Source organism: Aquila chrysaetos, chromosome 23 (assembly GCF_900496995.4).
Source record: "Aquila chrysaetos chrysaetos chromosome 23, bAquChr1.4, whole genome shotgun sequence".
NCBI lineage: Eukaryota > Metazoa > Chordata > Aves > Accipitriformes > Accipitridae > Aquila > Aquila chrysaetos.
The window spans coordinates 5,225,296-5,238,997 of NC_044026.1; the positions used below are offsets into that span (position 1 = coordinate 5,225,296).

The 13,702-nt window shown below is 36.7% G+C and overlaps 1 protein-coding gene across 1 annotated transcript in view; it reads right to left on the reverse strand.

The window, feature by feature from the left end:
• Positions 1-13,702, reverse strand: part of MRPS9 (mitochondrial ribosomal protein S9) — a 34,780-nt gene that overhangs the window by 17,647 nt on the left and 3,431 nt on the right. Inside the window, exons 2-4 of the mRNA XM_029998974.2 lie at positions 10,182-10,361; positions 1,591-1,653; positions 1,464-1,494 (exon numbers count right to left, since the gene is read on the reverse strand). Coding sequence (XP_029854834.1) covers positions 1,464-1,494; positions 1,591-1,653; positions 10,182-10,361 — 274 coding nt within the window. The remainder of the gene's footprint in view (positions 1-1,463; positions 1,495-1,590; positions 1,654-10,181; positions 10,362-13,702) is intronic.

Below are 13,702 nucleotides of genomic sequence, written 5' to 3' on the forward strand. Positions count from 1 at the left end.
AAGTTCAAATGAAACTACCTATAAGCTATAGAGAAAGATAACACTCGAAGAACCTGTCTGATAAGCATGATATATATTGCATTGGAACATTAAGACATAATATGGCAGAAGTTGAATGTAAAGATGCAAAACTTACTAGAACAGAAGGAATACAGGGGGCTTTTACCCACACATACTACTAATGGAATATGTGAATTTCCATGTATGCAGCTGTGAAAGCATATTTTGTTGAAATTACTGTTCAGGGAACATTCTGAAGTATAAATTTACATTTCTGTACTTCAAAGTTATCAAAGACATAATGCGTAGACAAGACAAAGCTGCTTTAAAAGAGATACTTATTGAAAGTGTTATTTTTAGATGTAAATAAAGATACACGTTTATACTAATTAGTTTTTACACTCCTCAGGACACAGCTAGCGTTTCAAAGAATTCTTTAGTCCTGAAAGATACAGAATAGTAGCTTAGTTTTGCCATAAAACAGCCCTTGGATTTTTAAATTGCATAATGATTAACTCTCTCCTACCCTTTCACTTTCTACTTCACAATACTGTGAAGTTACAAAATAATGTATGATACCATTTGAAAGCTGAAATCCAAGATTTCAGATAATTTAGGCAGCTTTCTAAAAGACATACAATCAAGTATCAATTAATTCCAGGAACAGGAAAAGGAAGGACGGAAAATAAGATTTTGCTGATAATCGGAAGTGTCCATGTGGGACTTGATAGCCCAGCGAATGTAGAATTTCACACCCATGCTACTAGTTCATACTAAACCCGAGTCAGAAGTGGACAACAGGTTTTGACATATCTTTTAAATATTCTACGTAAGATTAATCTGGCAATTTCAGTGGAGTTCTCGCTGACCAACATATTGGCATATCACTGACAACCAGGACTTCATAAGGTGTCTCAAGAGCAAGACCAAAGACAGTATGGACATAAGCACAGAGTTAGGACTTTCAGGTCAAAACTGAGACATGATTGGGAGAGTTTCCACTCTCTCTATTCTCTCAACTGACAATTGCAAAGCTGTAATTTCTAAGCTTTTAGAGCAATGAAGTTACCAGGAAAACTTTTGGTTTTAAATAGTATTAATGAATATTTTATGGGCAAGATAGACAGCTCTGACAAAAAGCTACTGAATTCAACAAAAGGTTTTCACATGACTTCAACAGATTCCACACGTCATCCTACCTATTGTTTATTTTTAAACAATGAAAAACATTTATCTATAGTCAGTTAACAAGATGTCTGAAAAGACCACTGGTATTCCAGAATCCAGTAGTATTTTTTTATCCTAAAGACTAGAATATCAGATCAGGCTTTTACTGCTCATGTCTTAGCGATTATTAGGAACACGGGGAAAAAAGTAAATCTGTGAAAATAAGGAATTCTACATATGCAAAAATTCTTACTTAGAAATAATAAAATAAAATAAAAAAATCTATGAACACTTACTCCTCTGCTCTGGAAAAATTTCCGTAGGATGCTGTAAATAAATAAACAAACAAATATCAGCAAAAGGAAAAAGCTACTTAAAATATCCTGCTACAGTTATTCAGAAATGCAACAAAAAAATTCCTACCTTCATCATGGGCCTGGCTTGTTTGTCAAATAAGCCAGAAGGAAAGAGATAGGCAACAGCTCTCTAAAAACAAAAAGAGAGATCATGTATGTAATTTCTTTTTCACAGAAGCATCATCAAACCATGTCTTAGGTACTTTCTTGTAGAGAAAAACAGTGCAACTTCTGTACAGCAAGCAACCAAATCAGTAAGAAAGAGTGCCGCATATGTGCTGTGCTGAAAAGAAAAGCAGATCATTTCCTCAGGAATCCTCAGGGAAAGTAAAACCTCATTCTGAAGGCTGTACGCTACTATATTAGTATGAGTGAACTTTCTTCTGCAAAGTTTAGTTTTCATGGTATACATTTATCATAACTTACTAGAACTACTCAAGTGCAAAGACCACCTTTATACACAGTGATTTTTCCCCTAAAATTTCAAGTGCTGTGACTTCTAGAGGAAACATTTATCTTTCTGAAAAATATCAGTGCTTGTTAACAGTGCCTACTGACAGACATGGAAATTTTATTTAAAGCAACTGGACAAAGCAAAGTTTTACACATTTAGAATCCCAGTTTCTACAGACGCTTCCTGAAGTCTAAAAGCAATGTTTGTTGTGGCAGTAGAAGGTATTTTACATAGCCTAAATAAGCATTTCATTGATCACTGCAATTGGAAACAAATGTGAGTCACTACAATCTTTGCTGAACTTGAACTAATTGCTCAGAAAAGAAAGACTCTTAAATGTCATCTTTCTTCTCCTTAGATACCTACGGGTTTGCTAAAACAATTTAGAAAAACGTGTGACATTCATTACACACTCATTGTTTACCACTGTTTTCACAAAGTACAAGGTACATCATTTGCTTTTACTTAACCTACTTAATATCCACCACTATTCATGTGATGTATGAAGTTATTATTTGCCTCCAACAAATAAAGTAGGTACACCAGTATTCCAAATAATTTGGCAAAATGTAAGGGAAAGCACCTTACAAGGTTAAGTCCAATGACACACATTTCTGTTCAACACCATCTTACTCTCCCTCCTCAATGTAACTGAAACATAATTTAATAAAACAAAAATATGCATTTATGAGAGCTGTTTATTTCCATTTGGTTTTAAAAACAAAACAGAAAAACATAGCCATCAAAAACCCCCAGATGTAGGGGCTTGGCAAGCGTAGCCAACTTCAGACAGTGGGTAGTAGAGCTTAAGACAAATCTTGTGCTCGTACAGTAACATGGACTAACCGAATAAACCCCTCTGGCAGTGCTCTTGTTTATATTTCCATTAGACAGTACGGAAAAGTAGAATTACAATAAAATCAGAGTTTAAAATCTTCTCTTAAGAAGAACAGCTCTTTGTTAGTTAGGCTACCTCAGGGCTATTACTTGCTGATAATTTTTTCCATGGACATGGAGTGGTTTGCCAGTGCTTCAACTGATTTAATATGCATGGAGTGTAAAAAGACCTAACCTATTACTTTCATTAATCCCCTACTGGCATTCTGAACAGAAATTTTGAGAATTCTGAAGCAAACAAAAGGCTTAACTTGATTTTATGAAACGGTAATTTTGTTTCTCTTAGTGACTACTGTATTCCCATTTGTTAGTCAATGGGCATTTTATGCATATACACAGTAGGTGAACACCTATTTATGAACAAATGGGGATTAATTATGATGACAATAGAGATCTGCTGTGAGCCAAATGATGTTAAACAAACACCTTATATAATATATTAAAAGAATTTATTACAGGATACTGAGACTGGCTGTGTGTGTACTTAAGACAGTCTTTATACAAGCATTTCCAGAATCTCAGTCAAAACAGTTACTGTAACTATGACACCTTAATAAATGCCAAATATAACAATTTAACATTTATAATGAAGAGAGCGGCTACCATCCGAGACCTACTTCTAGAAAGTCTACTTTATATTGCTTGAGTGTATACTCATGTCTTTCACACTAAAGCATAAAAAAGCCTGCATTAAGAAATCCCAACATCTACTTTCAGCTCTCCACACAACAACTAGCTAAATAATAATAGTTCACTTCATAAGTTTGCTTTTTTGTTGTTCCAAAACGGAAAGAAATAGAGTCTTCCTACCTTATCCCTTTTTATGGAAATGCAGTCAAGGATGAGGTATTTGTCTTTACATCCCATCAGGAACTATCCTGGGATGCAACAGACTCCAGTTCAACTTCATTCAGAAGTTTCTTCTTAAATAGCTGTGTCCTCAGACTGTACTTTTAGCAACTACACAGCAAGTCAGTCTGCCTCTCAGAAACTTCATTTATAGAAGCTGATTTTTTCTATGCAAATGTTTCAGTTATGTAGAAAATGAGTACTTTGGAAAAACTGTGATTCTCAACACCCATGTGTACTAGCAATAAAATAAGATGGTGGATCAACCTTAGGAATGACGTCAGAATTAGTCTCTCCAAACCGCAGCTGAAGCACATAAATAACAATGAAGTATTTTCCTGAAATCTTTTGACAATGTCTTCAGATTTGGAACACAGGCTTCCTTTCAGGAATCTCCATGTCTCGAGTCAAAATTCTGGAGAATTAGCTGCACATTCTGCATTTTCCTGAACATCCAAAAAAGCAGGTGAAAGTCCCTCTTGAAACTTTAATCAAGGTTTAAACACTAGCAGTAAAGTTCCCAAGAAACCTTTTCGATTTAACTGCAGTTTTCCATTCCAGGAGTAGTTTTTAGCTTAAGGGTCACAGCCCAATCTTTCTTCTAGTGCTTAATTTGACTTGAACTCTACATGAGAAAGGAAGTGTCGTGCTGAATATGACCAAGGACTGCTCTCTTCAGGCCATTATTTCAGCTATACAAGATTCATTCACCCCACTGTAGCCTCTACAGGTTCTGGGCTGCCATTTCACACTTCTATTTGTTAAATCACACTGTTGCCATTGTCTTTGGAAACAAAACACAACTTTCTAAAAAAGAAAACATCCATACCTATTTTCAGCAGAAGCATGATTAAAAATCCTGGTACCTAGTAACACAGTGGTGTTTCCAAAAATTATTACATACACTACTGGAAAAAGGTGGAATGGGTACAGCCTGCTTCTGCTATGAGTTACTAAAAAAAAATTCTAGCCATTTCCTTCAGGATTTGAAAGTGTTTGTTTTCGAACTCTACTGTTGATCCACACAGGAAAAAAACCCACCCAGTAGTCACACCTTCAAAAATAGCAGATCATAATGAATACATATTAGTAACAAAATGGTTTACATCAGACATTTCTTAAACTGTGTTGGTAAACTTAACATTCCTGTAACAAATGAAAAGGAATCCTGTTATATCATTCCCTGCTGAGGGACTGAATGATTCAATATACTGCCCACAGGACCATGATGTCTTTCACTTGCAGCTATAAGTTTGAATTCAAGCCAGTTGGAATAATGAAAAGAAGCTTCCATCGCTATAAAAAAAAAATCATATTTGGCAGTCTTTCAGACATGCAAACCAATTCATTAAATAATCTGTCCAGCACTGCATGTGGCATGTTGTGGCAGGTATGCTGAATTCAGCATACCTGCACACCTTCATTGTGCATGTTGCACATGCTGACTTCTGATCCTCCTTCCCTTCATATTTATCTACAAGCCAAGAAGTTTTGTTTGCTCACTCTCTCAAACGTCAGAGACTAACTCTGAATCAAACAAGTTCAGCTGGGTCAGTTAGGGTTAATTTTTTTTTTTTAAAATGTCTTGAGAAATTAAGAATTCAATACTTGAATTCAAATAGAGTTCACTGAATCATATTGGGATAGGAGAAGGAGACTGAAACAGTTCAGTCCTTAAATAACCTGCCATAAGTAGGAGAGGTTTGGCAGGGCAAATTGATCTTGCCCAAGTGTCTTCCCACACTTTTGTTGAATCTACAGCTCAAACACAAAACATTCCACTAATTTTCATTGCTCAAATCATGTGCAAAGATAGTTATCGAAGTAACATCCCGTGAGGAAAGGTATTTTGTAGAAAACAAGGAAAGAACAAAGAAAAAAAAATTTTAAAACTTCCACCCTGGATTCCCTTGTAGCAGCACCCTTTTAGGCAGAGGGCTCAAGAATCCAGCTCATTCCTTTTTAAATATACACGAAATTTTAATCATCAAAACACTGAGGTGAGAAGTGACACTTTATGCCGTAATGTTTTAATGAAATGCCTGAGCGATAGCTGTTTCAGTTTCTTCTGCTCCTCAACTTGATCACGAGAGCCACTTCCCTTCTTAAACCTTGCCTCTTGAATCACATTTAGCCACTGTACTTCAGCATTTCTCAGACTGAGATGTTTGCTGGAACAGCTGTTTTTCCTTCTAATCACACTAGCAGTATTCTTTAAGTTTTCAGCTTCCAAAATCCAGAATATTTGGGGCAGAACCAGGAATGAATGAATCAAAAATGGGATGTGAAATGTTAACTCTGAAATAGTTCTTTTATTTAACAAAATGAAAAAGATTAACAAAAAAAAAATAATCATCAGTGACACACCTAAGTTTACCTTGTAAAACAAAATCCTCCTCTAACAACTAACTACTAAAATTTTTGAAACCACCCCAATCAGTTGTTGCTGTTTATCTAAAGCTGAATTCTAGCTGGGACAGAAAGAAATTTCAAGTTCACAGTGACACAACATTTTAACCCCATCACTTGGAAAAAAAAACCCAGCACAACCCACTAGCATTATATGAAAAAAACCCACCTTCTTTTAATATTACATTATTTTTATACTAACTAATCATTTTCAAAACAAAAATTAATGTCTTGTCCAGAGCTTGCAGAGCAAAAAAAAAAAAAGCCAAAAACCTGTTGTAAGAAACAGTCATTATTTCTATCTTCATTTCAACTTTTCAAAATGCTGAACAGTATTAAAGAGAGTAAATAAAAAAATACAGCAGTCATCAGCTCAGATGGACTTTGATGCAAAAGTAAGAAAATACTGATGCAGAGTTTGGCTCCACTGGAAAAAAAGTTGAAAAAAGCATTCTAGCTTCAGCTATTTAAAAAACAATATAAAATCCAATATTTCTTGGGAGGACAATGCTGGACAACACACTCTTCTCGCAGACAATAGAAAGTTCAGAAATGCATTTTGTTTCTGACATTTCACATATGCCAATATTCACTCATTTCTAACACTCTGCATTGCTAAAATTTGAATGTTTAGAAATCAGATGTGCTGAGCCACTTTTAAAAGCAACTGAATACAACCTATTTTTCGTTAAAGTCATCTTAATTCATTGAAAGAAACTTCATTCCTCATAGGGTATAGTTTATCCACATTTAACATTTTCATAGTTAACAACCTTACTGGTACTTTTGCAACAATATATATGCTAGTGAAGATAAACATATATTTTAGATTCAAATTATTCCATCTGCTTGACAACAATCCATTAGGTCATAAGGCAGACGACAAGAGAAAATCAACATAGATCTCTAGCTTTTGAGTTTTACTAACTCTTATGGGGAAAGAGTATTGCTTTATGATGAGCTCATATCTGGGAGAGCATTTAGTGACTGCATAAAAATGAATAATAAAAATACTGACATATAAATAGGTCATGAAGATTAAGATGCTTTTCTTGTATTAATCTTACTTAGATTTCTGGGCTTTAAAGTAGAATATCACAGAACTGACAGTGGAAAATGAAGGTGGGCTGTTTACTACAACCATAAGTTAAAGTTAAATCACAAAATAAAAGGATTACAGACTCAACTGGGGAAAAGCACTAGGTCAGGACTGCAATCTCTATTAATTAGGTATCCCAGCTGGGCAGTGGGTATGCAGCTGTTAACTTGATCAATGACTTACCTAAATGTCATCTCTACTGATTCGCTTATAAATTACCAGCAAGTGAGACTAATGTACAGGTGCTAATTTATTTAAACTGTTCTCTGCAGTTCTACATAGCTTTATAAACTGCATCTGGCACCTAATGTTAGCTGTCAGTTGTACTTAGACATGCCTGTCCTAACGACTCTGTTCATTAGAAATGAGCACAAATTATGAAATATTGTGAAAAATGATACATCAAATGGAATGGGCAAAGCAAATCAATTAGAAAAACTTCATAGCACATATTCACACATAGGAGAATAAAACATCCTAGCTACAGAGTGAGGTCTATAATACCAATTAAAAAGCAATTGGTAGACTTCTGCTGAGTTATATATCAATTTGCTGGATTTTTTTTTTCTCCTCCAGAAATACAGTTGTAATGCACAGCTTAACTTTTCATTCCTAAATAAAAGCATCAGTAAGAGGCAATTCTGCTTCCACAACATCCAGAAGGATTAGCAAGTAAGTCAACTTATTTTCCTGTTCAAAACTTCACAAGGTTTAGCTTTTATTAAACTATACCTAAAACTCCAGTGAAGGACAGAATCCTATGATGTCTACTTTTGAAATACACTGCACAGACTGATTAACAGTAGAAGACACGGTGGTATATAAGCACTCATCAGAAAGAATTATTACTGTTCGAAATGTAAAGCTTGATAATTCTCCTGCCAGTGCTTAAGCAGCTTTTATATTTTTATAACAGAAATTTAATTATGCATAGCAGACACTATTACACACTCTAAGTATTTTCCAACACCTGATGGAATATGAAGAAATCAAACATGTACCACAGATACTTGGTATCACCAAACAAAACACTACTCTTTTGGCTGCACTTCTCCCTCCTTTCAAAAACAGTCTGCAAAGCAGTCCCATACACGTCACCTGCACTGCATTTGTAAAAGCTAATTACCAGAATGAATCTGCTTTTACTAATGATGGAGCTCAGTTAATTTTGTGCAAATGATCATAGTGCTGTGGATTCATAAAGAAGAAACCACTACTTAGATATGGTCATTTTCCATTTCTTGAAGTCTTGCTGTCTGTAAGCCTTCCCCCTAGACCCTATCAAGGAAGGAAGCCAGACTGCAGATTAATGCACTCCCCCACCATTAACCTTTCAGGCAAACAAACTGAACTATTAGCATCATCATCGTACTGTACTAACAAGGGAGGTACTCTGGTGGCAGGTCTGTGCATGAATACTTTACAAGAAAGTAACTCAAAAAGATAAAGGTCATTACAGGTAAGAAAAACCATCTGAAAAATACAGGAAAAGGAAATCCTATAGTCTGTACAGAAATAAGAAAGCCAATGTAAAGAAACAGGTTGCTATTACTGCTGACCCAGATGCCTCAATGAATACTTTTACTGTTGACAGGACCTTATCCACTCTACACTAAGACTGGAAGGGTCTCCGCATTGGCACTTGTCTGTAGAAGAGCAAAATGATATCTACGATTCTGAATGAAAGTAGTCACAGTACCAGTGCATAGCTTTGTACTTGTAAAGCTTGATTTCCTACAGATTTATGACTTGAAGTCAAGCTTCCCTTATGGATTTTCTGATACCTGATGAAACTCAAGTCTCATTTCAGCCTTTTTCTCAGCAGGCCATTAACTGTGTGTCTCTTCTCTACTTTGCTGTCTATTTTCAGAGAAGTTTTCAGAACTTAGTTTTGAAGGTTGCCAAACATGTTTGAAATCAGCCTGTATCACCACCTACAGATGTAGTTCTCTCTTGGCATAAGCACACTGTCAAGACCTCTTATGTGGACACAGCTATGCTGACAGAATTCTGCTGCTCAGGGGCCACACAAACAATCTCCTCACTCTGAAAAAACTAAACCACACACACACACCTCTCTTTTGGCACGTACCACATTACTATGTCTACCCTACAGACCCTGCTGATATACTGTGCTGCTGTGGCTATATTAATAGTGTTGCTGCTGCACAGAGAAAGCTTCAGCCATGAGACTTCACACAGCTTCACCTAAGAGTGAATGTCACCAAATGACATCTCTCCTCCCTACCTCTGATGTGCGATAAAATAAGACAGAAATGACAGAACTGAAGACCAGGTGGGACATTAAAAAAAAAAAAAAAAATCCATACAACAAAACATTTTTCTGAGTGAAAGGGGGCATATCTATATATGAGCCTAAATGACACAGAGAAAGAGGAGGCCACCCATCTGTCATTTGTCAGAGGGAACGGCAATAAAATAGTATGTTTGGAGCTACTGATATGAGCTTAAATTCACGTCTATATTAAAATTCCTAAGCTAAACCAGAGTGTTAGCTGTAAAACATCCTATAAAATTTAATTTGGATTACCAGCAACCACAGTATCGTACAAGAAAACCTGACCTAAATATACACAGCAGGTCAAATTGTGGGTAAACGTTTCGAAGTGCTACATAAACCTTTACAGTGCCTCTTATAACCTCTGATCAAGGGGATTATCCATTAGTACTTTTAAAAAGAACCTACTGTGCTTCAGCAAGATATGGTATACAGCTCTATACTGTGATGTCTGACCTCACATGGTACCAGGGGTAGAATCTCTATTCACAGTCACAGTTGCAATGTTTGCAATGTATAGTAGCATTCTTTCTTATTCTGACAGTTTGATTAAAATTCACAGAGAGCTGAGGGGCTCATGCTGAAGTAAAGTGCTTTCAATATCTGAAACTCTACAGTAAATTACTTCTCCAACAGAGCAACTGTACTTACATCAATATCCTCTTGGGTAAAAGTTTCTGGATCTTCTCCCATCATGTTGGCTAAATGTCTCTTTCCTAGGTTGAACTCTTCAATCTGTTTTTTAATAAATTCCTCTGTGTACTTTTCAGGTCCTGAGGCACCTACATTTTTTCTCTGCACTGGTGTAGTGGTATAGATTAGCCTTAATGCCTAATAAAAACAAAAAAGAAAAAAGTGAGAGATTTATTTTATATTTTTGGCAAAGTGAGCTCTAAATAAAATGAATAGTATAACAAGCCATTCATACCTATAACAAGATTCAACACATTATTGTAATAAGTTAGAAAAGGCAATATTACTCATGAAACCATTTTCTTCCAATTGTTTAATGCCCATAAACAGATAAACACATTCTGAAAGTTGAACATTTCACACATTACGGTTAATTCAGAAGATTTTTCTGATGGAAAGAAGCGTCGTATCATACATCAGGAACATCCAGCAAAAGCAAAACACAGTGCTGATCAACAGATGCAGTCTTAAAAGAAAATAAAAATCCATCAGCAAATAAGCAGGTTTTGCCTTCACCTAAAGGCATCCCATAACAAAGTATGAAAAGAATCTGCAGGGCAGCTCTCTAGTGGCTTTCTGAAGCATGTGGCTTCACAAATACTGCTAAAGGCTCTGGGAAGGCTATGCAGTGCTCCCTCCTTGTTCACAGTGCCATAATGGTTCTTAAGCTATTTCACCATCTCAGATGAAACAGTTAGAAAACTAGCAGGGTAGTTCTCACCAGCAAATACTACTGAGCATCGTTACAGCTCAGAACTCATAACTCAGGGGACAAGTTATCTTTTGATCTTTGCGGGATACAGGTTTGGTTTCTCTTCTATCAAGGCAATCAGTAGTTAAGACAACTCATTTCAATCAAGCTCTCTGCCAGATGAACAGGAGCTTCACTGACAGAGCTGTAATGTCCCAATTCTGGCCTAGTGCCAATATTATGCACTATTTTGCCTCTCCAACATCAGTATTAAAGTCCTCTGCAGCTTAATTATTCCACAAACTGAATGAGAACTGATTATTTGTCTGGTCTTCTGTGGGCGGGCAGGGGGAGGGAGGGAATCACATAAAAAAGGGTGTGTGGGACAGAAAAGCAAAGATAGAAAAAGAATCACTTCTGAATCAGAAAAATGCCCAGTTCTGTTCATCAGATAGTACCCCAAAACACTTCTCTCCAGCCCCTTCAATGTGTCACAGCTTGGCTTTCTGAGCAGACAGTGCAGTTTCACAAGGCAGAGTAAGTCTATGTCACAGTCCACCCCTGCTAGCGTTCCTTCCTCCACTCCCTTCACTCACCCTGTGCCAGCTCTGGCACTCAGACTCTTTCACAAGCCAGCTCAGCTCCCTATATGTGGCAGAACACTAACTTCTGCTTCTTCCCGAAGAGCAGGCAGTTCTCAGCTGAGCTAAGCCCCAGTGATTCAGAGAAGGCTCCGAGAAGAGCCAAAGCTGACACGAGAAGGTGGCTGAACTACGCAACTGGAAACAAGGAAGTAGAGGGGGAGTTCTCTCTTTACCTTCACTCCTTTGAGCAAATTATTAAATTGCCTCTGCCGCTCCTGGAGCTGCAGCCTCAATCTACCTTTAGTCAAACATTAAATCCCAAACACGCACAACAAAGTGAACTAGTTAAGGTTCTTATTATGAGGAACAGAATGATTAAGTACTCTCCGAGTCACGAGAATTGTCTTCTCCGGATCACAATTTAGACATGCTGACCATTTTGATGGATTTTACCATTCTGAGTTAAGCTAATATGAACAGCATAAAATACTTGCTATTCATACTTGCTAATACAAATACAACAGTAATCTTCAAATCCAGTTATAACCACAATGATACAAATACACACATCTCATCAAAACAAGATTACATGGGTATATTTGCAAGACAAACACAAAAGCAGATCAAACGTCCACCTTCTCTCAGTAACACAAGTTAGGTTACTCCTGTGAGTAGAAGCTTTGGGTGTTCTGTATTACATGGCCAAGTCCTACATGAACAGGAAATGAAACACAGATCTTCTTGTACTTTCACAGACCCCAGTTGGTATTCTGGACATTTGGCAGCCCAGGATGGACTGCTCCAATGCATCCCATTTGCTGCACATACGTAAAGCTATTCATGATCAATTTACCTGTCCATGGCTCTCTCAGGTTTCAATATACAAAAAAATCTAACCACCCCACTTAAAATTTCAATTTGGAACAAAGACTACGATACCCTGCCTTAAACCTATGTATAGCAAATGCCTGTGCTGCAGGATAGGTCCTGTGAATTCAGTAAGGTTTGATATAGAAGGTAAAGTAATCTTTGAATAACAAGGTCACACAAGATGGAAAAAACTGACCCTCTATGCTTTTACAACCTGACATAGATAAAGATATGCCCCCCCAAGGTATATACCTTCAGAAAAGTAACCAATACCTCTGCCAGAAAAGATTTAAAAACAGCTCCAAGGCAGAATTTGGTGCTGAAGAGCCTGTTGTTGCTTTGTTTCCTCCACAGCTTATCAGTATCATATGCAATGCTAGTCCTGGTTTGCTCCTTCCTTTTTTTCTTTTTTCTTCTTTATATTCACATTTTCTATGAGGTTACATTGACATATACAGAATTAAAAGAAAAATAATCAAAATTTTAAATGTACACATTTTCCACAGGCAAGGCTCTGGTGATTTCCTTAGAAAGCAGTAAGGAAAGCAGAGGTATCTCTGCATATTCCCTATTCTTCTCTCCTAGTCACTCCTCAGGAAAGAATTCAATTCATCTTCTGTCTTACTTGTCTTAATAGTAACTAATTATTTGTAATTCTTGTTAATGAACATATGATTCCTTATTACTTAGCCCAAAATTGCTTTCTCTCTGCTATGCTTTAAACAGAATACTTTAAAAAAGATTGCTTTCATCTTATTCCTGTCAATTTCTATTGTAATTTTCTCATTTTTGTCCTCCTTCCCTCAAGCTATTCATATTCTTCCCTAGTTTCAATTCATCACTAATCAAAAGTCCCTGGACACATAAACTGTTCATAATTAGAAAACAGCCTCTTATGCAAATTAATATCTATTGTATTGGGTACCTCTTCTGGGATAAGAGTACTATTTCATGGGTGGCACAGGCAAGAACTGCAAAGCACAGCTAAATGCTTCTGGCATTTCAGTCAAACAAGAAAGCATGCTCCTCTACTTTCTAGAGGAAAACACAGAGGTTTGCATTCACTTCTTACACGTTTCATAAAGCACTACTGCAGACAGCAGCCTCACCATTTTTTTTAAATAATAATGGTTATTAACAGTGCTCCTGAAATAACAGGCTCTTCCACCAGGAAAAGGGAGAAGGGAAAGCCTTTACTTCTGGACAAAACTCCTTGGTATTAACCTTCCCCTCCCAACTTCTTCTCAAGCAACCTAGCATTAAAACAGCTTGGCAAATCTTGATCTTCCAGGGAGACCGTAAATTACTAGAAAATCAGCTTATGTAAAGTTTGC